The sequence below is a fragment of the Bos indicus genome, chromosome 23 (assembly GCF_029378745.1).
Source record: "Bos indicus isolate NIAB-ARS_2022 breed Sahiwal x Tharparkar chromosome 23, NIAB-ARS_B.indTharparkar_mat_pri_1.0, whole genome shotgun sequence".
NCBI classification, from domain to species: domain Eukaryota; kingdom Metazoa; phylum Chordata; class Mammalia; order Artiodactyla; family Bovidae; genus Bos; species Bos indicus.
This window is the reverse complement of record NC_091782.1, coordinates 41,246,968-41,259,207: the sequence shown is the minus strand read 5'-3', so window position 1 is coordinate 41,259,207 and position 12,240 is coordinate 41,246,968. Positions and strand designations below refer to the sequence as shown.

Genomic DNA, 12,240 nt, shown 5'->3' with positions numbered 1-12,240 from the left:
TTCCCATTGTCAGCTGATAGCGTGGCACGGAGGCTAGAGCCCAGGAATTAGGATTTGACGCTCATTGTACCATTCACTTTGTTTTTCTCAGATGTCTTCCCCTTAAGCCTAGAGACCATACATTTTCACTTTCTAGTTCAATTTCAAGTGGCGGCTGGGATCTAGTGGCAGCTGGAAGGTCGAGAGGCCCTCAGAAGCAGAGCTGGGTGGACAAGGCTTTGCATCATTTACTCACGTGTCCCTTAGTGTGACGTTATTTCTCTTGAGCCACTGGTATACTCCCTCTTGAGTTTTGCCTGTGCATTGAAATTCTTCCTCATGTTTTCTTGCTACTGCTTTCTTGATCTATTCTTCCTCATACTGGAGCCCATATTTGGCTCAGTAACCCCAAGACCAAGTGAATGTTCACTCTTCTCTTGAGCAAAAAAATGAAAATTAAAATATTATATTGATTATGGTCGATTGTAGGGGAAGAGTGACTTAAGAGGACTCTGCTCTCAGATATTGTCTATTTTCCAATTCATACTAAATCATCTTTTATTCCCCAGTTCATACTAAATCATATGCATTTCCCCATTGTCTTTAAACATCATTTGAAAGTACTTTTCTTGATTCCTCAGCATTCAGTTGCTTGAATTTAGCATAATTTACTGATGAGTTTTTCTATTTTGGATAATGAGGCTATTTTCTAGTTTCCTCTGTGATAAAAATGATTGACTCCTTGAAGAAGGGAATTTTTAAATATTTAGAGAGTAAAAAATTTGGTTTAAATGGTTTGCCTTAGTCATTAATTCATTAGTACATTGTAGCAGTAATTTCAACAGATAAATATTAATACATGATTATTTTTCTGAAATAGTAAAGTTGTGATAGTTTTAGATTCAGATGGGGAAAACGCATAAAGATGGGCAATGAAAGGAAAAGACTTCACAATTATGTCATTAGGATTTATTTACTAGTTACGCTTTTACTAGTGACACGTTTGTCCTTCATGTTGTATTACTTCTCTCTGAGTTTCTTATTTCCTATGTAATTTTTTTTTCTCAGATTCTACTCAAACCCCCTCCATTTTAGCATCTGCCAAGGCCCACAGTTCCTGGAGGGTCTCATTTGAGGGTCTCAATTTGAGGGTCTCAAATTGTCTTTAACATTTCCTTTTCCAGGTGTATTTGCTTCTGAGAGTATTTGTAGATAAGCCAGTGCCTTAATCTTATTTTAATTCTATTTGGTGAGCTTGACATGAATTCTACTTCTGGGCAAATTTTGAGAGAGAGGACCACTGGGTAAAAATGGAGATAGGAAATTATATGAGTTTTTTTTCTTTTTGAAGTACAGAGAAGGCCTTTGCCATTAGTGCAAGAGAGTGTTTCTCCTTTTCCCAGTCTATGGTGAATAAAATGTGTGAGCATACAGGAATTTGACTTGTTACCTTGGATAAACTCAATATTCTTAGGATGAAGTCATACATAATTAATTACCTGTCTCTGCGTTCTTTCCAGAGTGATGGCACTTAGTATTCACACTCATGATAACTTTGGTTTCCTGAGTGCAGGAGCCCCAGGACTGCCAATTAAGGAAGAAGAGGCAGTGGCAGTTATATAACCTTGGGGCTTCTGTAATGTGGTGGGTAATTGTCTTTTTTCTTCTTAACTTCTAGTGTCTGAAACAGTACATGCAGCTGGCAATCCGAGAAGGATGTGGGTCTCCCATCACTTGCCCAGACATGGTGTGCCTAAACCATGGGACCTTGCAGGAAGCTGAGGTATGGATGGGTGCTCTGATCTTCCCCTTTTCCCTGTTGACATGATTTCCTGGGATCTTGGCTCTTTATGTATGTCTCTACCAGGGAGTCTAGAAACAAAATACAGGGGTTAACTTTTTAAAGGAGTACTTTATTGTTACATACCTTGGATTCTTTATGGAGGCTATTAAAGCTGTTGTTTACTTTGGTTCTATTTATAAATGCCCCCTGAGTGTTGAAGAAGTTCTAGAATAGGCCAAGGGGCTAGGTGAGCTTTGGAGGCTGAATAGTCAGTGGCCTGGGGATTTTTTAATACTTCAAAGATAAACAGATGACTGATTAGCCGTAGTTAAAGATAACGTAAATTATTATGATTCTGCAGAGGTAGCCTGGGTTGGACCATTTCTAAAGAGCAGAGAAAGGCCTTTCTTTCAGTGTTTATCAGGCATAGAAATGTATTTTTTGAGTGAGTTCTTCTCACTGTGACATGTCTCTTTGTTTTTTCAATCCCCATTTAATAGCTTGCCCTTAAATCAGCTTTTAACTTTCAGGTTCTGCTCATTTCAAATCTTGTATGCCTTCATGTAGTTGCTTTCTTAGCCAGTATACTATCTAATACTTTCAATAGATTTATAAAACTGAAGCTCAGAGTGTCTAAATAACTTGCTTATTTAGTTATGCAAGGGTTTCTTTTGCATATCTAAAAGGCAAAAGAGTTAGAATTCCAATCCAGTCCTTTCTGACAGATTGCATGGCTTTAAAAGTAGAACTTGGTGGATGAACAGAGTGCAGAGTAAAGGTCTTGATAATTGAAAGTCCAGTAGAGTGCATATGTGTGTGTAGGTATATATGTGTAGGTATATATGTACATGTCTGTATGCCTGTGTCTGTACGAAGGTGTGTGTATCCATGTATATACACATGTGCTTTATATATATACAGATGTTCTTTTACACATTTATATCTTTTGTAAGTAAAGCAGTCAGAAAGATGGTATAGACCATTTTTAACCAGTCTGCATCTGGGTGCCCTGTGTTTAGCTTATGAAATACCAAGTAAGTGATACAAGTGAGTGTGAAGTCATTTGAGGGGAAGAATAAAAGGAATGCATATTGGTTTAGAAGTTGTTCATTTTAGGAAAGTCATGAAATAAATGGAATTTTTAAAACAAAGAGGTAGTATTGATTGGGTGAATCCTGTGGTGAGAAATACTAACTTTTGTGTGAAAAATGGGTAGAAGAAAATTAAAAAGGGGAAAGATTCAGTTATCTACCATGAATACTATTGATCTGTGCAACTTGGAAATGGTTTTTAAAAATGAGACCCAGGTTTGCAGGAGCGTCTTTCTAGACATGACCCTTCCAGGGAACATGCTTCCTTTTTGACTTGCTTCTGTGAGGTCTGATCAGTCAACAGATGTTTATTGAGTGTACAAAGTGCCAGGCTCTTTCCCGGTCAAGATAGAGAGGTGAATAAGATAGTCCCAGTACTGTTCTCCTGGAGCTTCTGACTTCGAAGAGAGACATTCAACAGATAATGAGCCAGATAATTAATTAAAAGAGCAAAAAGTGTGAGATGGAGCAGGCAGCAGGAGTTATGTCTGCCACGGGATCTTATTTAATGCTTGTGTGTGAAAGCTATTAAAACATAAATGAAGTGACCTTTCTAAACAAGCCTTTGAAATTAATTACAATCTCTTTTCTAGATAAGCCTACATGTGGCTATTTGCCACTAATTAAAATTAAAATTAGAAATTCATTCCTGTGATTGCACTGATCACAATTTAAGTACTCAGTCGCCACATGTGGCTAGTGGCTACCAGGTTGGACAGCATAGAATGGACCATTTCCCTCTTTGCAGAAAGCTCATGACATAGCGGCATTCTAGACTTTATTTATTTATTTTTCTCTAGACTTTAAATGAATGGTAACCATTAGCCATTGGGCCTTTGGATATCAAATGTTAGGGCTAATGTGTATAGACAAGTGACAGGCCATGGTTTGTCCTAAAAATCTCCAGAACAGAGTCTCACTTTTCTGATTTTCTTAGTACAGACATGCTCTGGTCATCTTCCCCCGTAGTTCTTTTCTCCTTCTTAATCTTGACTTTTCCCGCTGTTCATATTCTCATTCACACTTCCCTAGTTCTGATTCCATTTACCCAGCTCTACTTTAAAAACAGTTTTAGGCTGCATTAAAAGCAAATAAACCCATAATGGTTCTTAAAAATGACAAAAGGATATCTGAAAAACAGAACAAAAACATACTCCAACCTAAACTATGGTATTTCTCATATTCTCCAAAGTCTGTTTCCCATTAGATGAGTAAGAGACACTCTGGGGCATTGAAGGACCATTTCTGTACTCATAGGTCATGCTAAGAGCCTGCCTGAAGATGGGCATGAATTGCAGTAGTCAACTGTTCTTAACCAACTTGCCACTATTTTTTTCCCCCAGAATAAAAAACAAATGCAGTGGTGGTGATTGTCTCTCATTTTTGAGTTGAGAAATGATGCGATTATAACGGAGTTATTGGTGGCTTCATCAGTTTATATGGGGTGACTCTTTTCAAAGCAAATACCTCACACACATGAACTTGGGCTACACCGTCTCCCTTTCTGACTTGCTTGACATCATACTTTGCTCATATACAGTTGTTATTATAATACATAGTTCTTAATCTATATATTATTGAGTCTATCACAGTGGTACATCCAGATTGTGCTTCTCTGGATTCTGTCTCTGTTACTACTTTTCCTATCATTAAAAAACACACACACACACACTTATTTTTATAGGTAACACATAAATATACTTTGCTTGTTAAGAATAATTCTGGTTAAGGCTGAGGTTCCCTTTGTGATGCTCTGTTTGTATTACAATACATGATCCTTCACTGTTCATTTTCTTATAAAATGCATGGAAGTATAAAATTTTTCCTCCTTAAAGGACACCAGGAATTTAAGTTCTTTCCTCTGAACGCTTTCCTATGTAGGTCTAGCTCACAGAGTTGACTCTGCTTCATATTTGTGTCTCCTGCAAGCTTTAGTGCTTCCAAATTGGCTCAGCTGTGGCTCTTTGCCTTCACTTCAATTTATCAGGAGTAGCTTCATCAGCAAAGGATTCAATGCCCAATCCAAAACCTGTTTGCTTATGTAAGACACAGTGGAAAAGGCAGCTCCCTTTCAATGTCATGGAAGCTGGTGGGAGTAGTGACTGGAGAACTTGTGTCCTAGAGGGGCACCCACTGGGAGCCAGGGAAAAGGAAAACTTTCCTCTCTTGTGTCATCTGGTCCTTCCAGCTGTTGCTCAGCAGTGTTTGATCCAGGAATCTTGTCCAACATGGAATTATGAAAGGCAGGACACAGATGGTTGGTTCTGATAGCATTACTTTAGGCACAGCCTTTGCTTGAAGTTAGTAGCCCTGTTAGAAAGGCGGTGACTCACTGAAGCAGTTTCCTTACTGTGTTAGGGCAGTAACATAACCATCACTTACAGGGAAACATGAACCATGTGTCTGGACCATGTCAGATTTGAGCAGCAAGCACATAAATGCCTACCATCACAGGACCTGAGAAGTGGGACTTTCTCCTGTGGCCAGCTGGTGGTGGATGGCTGGGAACAGCTTCTCACCTACCCATCCTCCTTCCAAGTCTGAGGCCACTGGAACAACCCGCCTTTGCTGCTGGTGCTACAGCATGCACCAGAAGGTGAATGGATGCGACTGTTCTTCTCAAGAACAGGGGCTCCAGAATCGCTATAGGAAGGGATTTAGGGTGGGATGCTGGAAAGACTGGGATGGGGGGTGTGGGGGGTGCCAAGAAATTTAAAGCTGCATTTGCAAAATAAACACAGTTTTTACTCATGAAAGTGAAAGTGTTAGTCGCTCAGTCATGTCTGACTCTTTGTGACCCCATGAACTATAGTCCGTCAGGCTCCTCTGTCCATGGAATTCTCCAGGCAAGAATAGTGTAGTGGGTTGCCATTCCCTTTTCCAAAGTATCTTCTTGACCCAGGGTTTGAACTTGGGTCTCCTGCTTTATAGGTGGATTCTTTACCATCTGAGCCACCAGGGAAGCCCCTTAGTTTTTCCTCATATCACATGTTTATTTAGGGTAGTTTTGGTAAGTGAAGTGAAAGTCGCTGAGTTGTGTCCAAGTCTTTGTGACCCCGTGGGTTATACAGTTCATGGAATTCTCCAGGCCGGAATAGCTACCCAGGAGTGGGTAGCTGTTCCCTTCTCCAGGGGATTTTGCCAACCCAGGGATCGAACCTAGGTCTCCCACATTGCAGGTGGATGCTTTACCAGCTGAGCCACCAGGGAAGCCCAAGAATACTGGAGTGGGTAGCCTATCCCTTCTCCAGCGGATCTTCCTGACCCAGGAATCTAACCGGGTTCTCCTGCATTGCAGTCGGATTCTTTACCAGCTAAGCTAGGCTGCTGGAATTATAAGAGATCCCGTAGTTCCCCCAGTCACCCTTTAGCACTGTCTCCACTTGCCCTCTAAGTAATTAATTAATTAGTTAGACTGCACCAGGTCTTGGTGTGGCATCTAGAATCTTTTAATTGTAGCATGTGGGCTCTATTTCCCTGACTCAAGATCGAGCCCAGCCCCCCTTCACTGGGAGCACAGAGTCTTAGCTGCTAGACCACCAGGGAAGTCTCACTATCTTTTTATTTAACTCTATTTTTCCTCCTGTTATCAAGAGTATGACGCTGGGGCAAATGGCCATATTGCTGCTCCTGCGGTTTTAGGGTCTGAATGGGAAGGGACTGAATGTGTCTGTAACAGTCTTTGGCTGTAATATGTGTCGGCTGAAAAAGAGTAAAACTTTGGGGCAGCACGGGATAAAGAAATCTGCCATGCTGGAGTCAGTAGACACTTTTGAGATTCCAAGCTGACTTTTGTTTTAGAACATATTTAAGGCTTTGTGTTAAAACTGCATGTGAGTGGAGAGTGAGGTTTCTAAGCTTCTTCTTTAACTGAAGGCAAATAAAAGAAGACTCAGCAGTGGTGGAGGGAATGTATCACATGGATGGTTGTGCATGTGGGAACATCCCTTTTACCCATCAGTGGGCTGAGGGCAGGAGGCAGGGCATGACATGGGAAGATGTCCTGAGGCCTTGTTGTTGTTTAGTCTCTAACTTGTGTCCGACTCCTTGCAACACCATGGGCTGTGGCCCACCAGGCTCCCCCTGTCCATGGAATTTCCCAGGCAAGGATACTGACCTAGGCATTGGACCTGTGTCTCCTGCACTGGCAGATGGATTCTTTACCACTGAGCCACCAGGGAAGCCCAAGGTATCTGTAGAACAGGTGAAAAAAGAAGACCAAAAGCAGCCCTTTTCTGAGAGATTCCTGGTCCTGGAATGCCAGGTCTCCTCCACCTTTCAGTTCCCCAGTGAGCCCTGCCTTCTGGCTCTAAGACAATGATGCCCTCTTGTTTTCTCAGCTATGATTTGATAGCTGGTTTGAGCTTGGTTTCCCTGGTGGCTCAGTGTAAAGAACCCACCTGCCAATGCAGGAGATGCAGATTTGATCCCCGAGTCGGAAGATCCCCTGGAGAAAGAAATGGCCACCCACTCTGGTATTCTTGCCTGGAAAATCCCATGGACAGAGGAGCCTGGTGCGACACAGTCGATGGGGTCGCAAAGGAATTGAACATGACTTAGTGACGAAACAGCAACAGCAATGAGCTTAGTTTACTACAGTCAGATGAATGGGCAAATGTACCAGTTCTTATTTTCTGGGTTGTGATAGGAAACATTCTCAGTTTCTGTGTTAGTGTGATAGGGCATTTATCACAAGGCCAGTACTATTTCTCTTGTATTTTTTTGCAAGTCACGTGTATGTGTGTGTTAGTTGCTCAGTCGTGTCCAACTCTTGGCAACCCCATGGATTGTAGCTCACAAGGCTCCCCTGTCCCTGGAATTCTCCAGGCAAGAATACTGGAGTGGTTTGCCATTCCTTTCTCCAGGGAAGCTTCCCAACCCTGGGATCGAACCCAGGTCTCCCACACTGTGGGCAGATTCTTTACCCTCTGAGCATAGCTCTTCAAAAATTGCCAAAACCTTAACATGCTGTCATGATCAATTCCATGGTCAGTTCCGTCTCTAGATATACTGATCTTTTGTATTCTGTGTTCAGCCTGTTCCTTTAATTTTTAAAAGCAACATATAAAACTCCTAGAGGAGAACATTGGCAAAACACTCTCTGACATACATCACAGCAGGATCCTCTATGACCCACCTCCCAGAATATTGGAAATAAAAGCAAAAATAAACAAATGGGACCTAATTAACCTTAAAAGCTTCTGCACATCGAAGGAAACTATCAGCAAGGTGAAAAGACAGCCTTCAGAATGGGAGAAAATAATCGCAAATGAAGCAACTGACAAACAACTAATCTCAAAAATATACAAGCAACTCCTACAGCTCAACTCCAGAAAAATAAATGATCCAATCAAAAAATGGGCCAAAGATCTAAATAGACATTTCTCCAAAAAAGACATACAGATAGCTAACAAACACATGAAAAGATGCTCAACATCACTCATTATCAGAGAAATGCAAATCAAGACCACTATGAGGTACCATTTCACACCAGTCAGAATGGCTGTGATCCAAAAGTCTACAAATAATAAATGCTGGAGAGGATGTGGAGAAAAGGGAACCCTCTTACACTGTTGGTGGGAATGCAACCTAATACAGCCACTATGGAGAACAGTGTGGAGATTCCTTAAAAAACTGGAACTAGAACTGCCTTATGATCCAGCAATCCCACTGCTGGGCATACACACTGAGGAAACCAGAAGGGAAAGAGACACGTGTACCCCAATGTTCACTGCAGCACTGTTTATAATAGCCAGGACATGGAAGCAACCTAGATGTCCATCAGCAGATGAATGGATAAGAAAGCAGTGGTACATATACACAATGGAGTATTACTCAGCCATTAAAAAGAATTCATTTGAATCAGTTCTAATGAGGTGGATGAAACTGGAGCCTATTATACAGAGTGAAGTAAGCCAGAAGGAAAAACACCAATATAGTATACTAACGCATATATATGGAATTTAGAAAGATGATAACAATAACCCTGTGTACGAGACAGCAAAAGAGACACTGATGTATAGAACAGTCTTATGGACTCTGTGGGAGAGGGAGAGGGTGGGAAGATTTGGGAGAATGGCATTGAAACATGTATACTATCATGTATGAAACAAGATGCCAGTCCAGGTTCGATGCACGATCCTGGATGCTTGGGGCTGGTGCACTGGGACGACCCAGAGGGATGGTATGGGGAGGGAGGAGGGAGGGGGAACACATGTATACCTGTGATGGATTCATTTTGATATTTGGCAAAACTAATACAATTATGTAAAGTTTAAAAATAAAATAAAATTAAAAAATAAAAATAAAAAAATAAAGCAACAGTACCAGAAGTGTGCTTTAAAGGGTCAAATCTAAGTAAGGTCTGGCCTTTTTTTTCCCCCCCTTCTGTCTTGCCTTTCCAGACCTTGATGGTAGTACATATGTGAAAGCCAGTCCCCAGCTTTTGTGTTTGAACCATTTCACTTTTCCAACTAAAAGACAGTATATATTGTAGGTATCATTATAATGAGAACACATTGCACTCTTAGCAGAAACACTTCTCTGGCTAGCAATCCTGTCTGCCCTCTCTTTTTCTTTAGTCTTTGTAAGGTTCGTGTCAATGTAGGTGGTGATGCTTGCTCAAATATTATGGGATGGGCATAGTTCATAATGGTACACAAGGATATGTCTTTTATTTCTTCCATTTGTGGATGTTAGATCTATCCAGTTAACTTGTATGTATAATAGTTATAGCACCCCACATATACATATATTCTGAATTCCCTGCTTATGCTCTGCTGTAGGTGGAGGGGATTGGAAAAGTGAAGACTTTCAGCAGAGTAGGAACTGAGGATTTAATAAGTATCCCCAGGCTTATTTTTAACAATAACAACAAAGACAGTGATTCAGGGCTACAGGTAATCAGTAGGTTTTTGCTGTTAATATTCTGGTATTATTGTTTTTGTTCTATTAAAATGAAACTGAATTTGCCTTTTCTTTGAATTAAAATTTTTTTTCTTTTTGGAAGGAATTTCTATAGTGATGAGGAGAAAACGTGGTCTTTCATTCTTGGATAGGAGGAGAGATAAATTTTTGTTTAACAGGTGAAAGTGAGTGAGGGAAGTCGCTCAGTCGTGTCCAACTCTTTGCGACCCCATGGACTGTAGCCAACCAGGCTCCTCCATCCATGGGATTTTCCAGGCAAGAATACTGGAGTGGCTTGTCATTTATTAGTACAAATTCCAAAGGAGAAATAATTAAAAATCACTTTCAGTCAAGTGCAGAATTTTTTTAGTAGTTGGTTTGAGGGGAATGCTCTCTCAGTATTTGAGAGGATACTTAGAAATTTTTGTTTCTGTTGCTTGAATATGAGTCCAGTTAGTAGATTAGAACTCATTGAATAAAATAATTACCATTAGTTCATACTGATCTAAATAAATAAATGAACAAACAAATACATGAGGGATAAGGGACAACCTTTCCTTATAATAGAATTATAATTTATAAATACAGAATGAATGATAAAAATCAAAAATCATTATTAAACGCCACAATAATAATTATAGGCAAGAATTATTTATTTTAAAGTCTTACAGAATTTGTTACAATATTGCTTCTGTTTTATGTTCTGGGTTTTTGGCTGTGAGGCGTGTGGAATCTTAGCTTCCTGACCAGGGATTGAAGCTGCACCCGCCACATTGGAAGCCAAGTCTAAACCCCTGGACCACAAGGGAAGTCCCTAGGCAAGAATTATTGATAAATACAAAAATTAGTAGGAAAACCTATAATGAGAAATGGGATATTTGTAGACTCAAAATATCTCCCTACAAAATACTTGGTGGTTACAAAAAATACAGAAATCCGACAAATCACCTTGCTGTGCTATGCTCAGTCATGTTCAATTCTCTGTGACACTATGGACTGTAGCCCGCCAGGCTCCTTTGTCCATGGAATTCTTCAGGCAAGAATGCTGGAGTGGGTTACCATTTCCTACTCCAGGGTATCCTGACCCAGGGATCGAACCTGGGTCTCCTGCATTACAGGCAGTTTCTTTGCAGTCTAAGCCACCTTGCTGCTGCTGCTGCTAAGTCGCTTCAGTTGTGTCCGACTCTGTGCGAGCCCATAGACAGCAGCCCACCAGGCTCCCCCATCCCGGGGATTCTCCAGGCAAGAATACTGTAGTGGGTTGCCATTTCCTTCTCCAATGCATGAAAGTGAAAAGTGAAAGTGAAGTCGCTCAGTCTTGTCCAACTCCTAGCGACCCCATGGACTGCAGCCTACCAGGCTCCTCCATCCATGGGATTTTCCAGGCAAGAGTACTGGAGTGGGGTGCCATTGCCTTCTCCACTGAGCCACCTTAACCAAATTAAAAAGTTAATATTGACAGTAATGAGACAGGTTGTCCTCATGTATCTCCTGATGGCCCGACATCACTTCTGTGATATTCTTGCTAAAAATGCACAACCTCAGCGTAATCATGAGAAAGAATCAGACAAATCCATGCTGGAGAATATTGTACACAATAAGTGGCCTGAACCCTTCAAACATGTCAAGGTCATGGAAGCCAAAAACATATGGAGAAACCACCATAGATTGGAGAAGGTTAAGGAGGCATGGCAACTAAATGATAGGTGGTATCCTGAATTGGATCTTGGACTGAGAAAAAAGAGATTACTGGGACAATTTGTAAAGTTTGAATATGGCCCTCAGATTATTTTATATCAATGTAAATTTCATTATTTTAATAATTAACTGTGGTTATGTAACTAAGGTGTTCCTGTTAGGAGAAATTGAGGGGAATGACATTTAGGAACCCTATACAAGTTTTTGCAACTTTTTGTAAGTCTAAAGTTATTTTGAAATAAAAAGGTTAAAAAGGAATGTCCTGGTATGTCTTTGAATGATTTGGAATTGCTTTGTTCACAGGAAGAGGATAATTGAATACATAACATACCTCATTATAATCTGTTCCATTATTCTCTAGGATTTCTGTTTTGCAATCAATTTTAGTGTCCTTGTGATTTATTTCTTTTTTTAAGCAGTAGTTCCTTAACCTTTAGCCTGATTGAACCTTCAGTAATCATCCTAAACATTTATTTCAATTTTATAATTGTAAAAGACCTTGAGCAGTAGTGACTTTGCTTCAGATTGCAGTGGAACCAGAAATTTAATACTCTGAATCATCTTTTTTTTTTTTTTTTAACTAAAGTTTATACATACAAAGTTAAGTAAGTCAGAAAGAGAAAAGCAAATACTGTATATTAATGCATGTATGTGGAGTCTAGAAAAATGAGATAGGTGGTCTTCTTTGCAAGGCAGAAATAGAGACAGATGTAGAGAACAAACGTATGGGTACCATGGGGGAAGAGGAGGTGAGATGAATTGGGAGAGTGACATATATACTCT

At 40.3% G+C, this 12,240-nt stretch overlaps 1 protein-coding gene across 2 annotated transcripts in view; it reads left to right on the top strand.

Moving 5' to 3' along the window:
* Positions 1–12,240, top strand: part of RNF144B (ring finger protein 144B) — a 159,530-nt gene that overhangs the window by 109,244 nt on the left and 38,046 nt on the right. For both annotated transcript variants that reach the window (XM_070778335.1, XM_019985765.2), the window contains exon 3: positions 1,658–1,762. In XM_070778335.1, the coding sequence (XP_070634436.1) occupies positions 1,658–1,762 (105 nt within the window). The remainder of the gene's footprint in view (positions 1–1,657; positions 1,763–12,240) is intronic.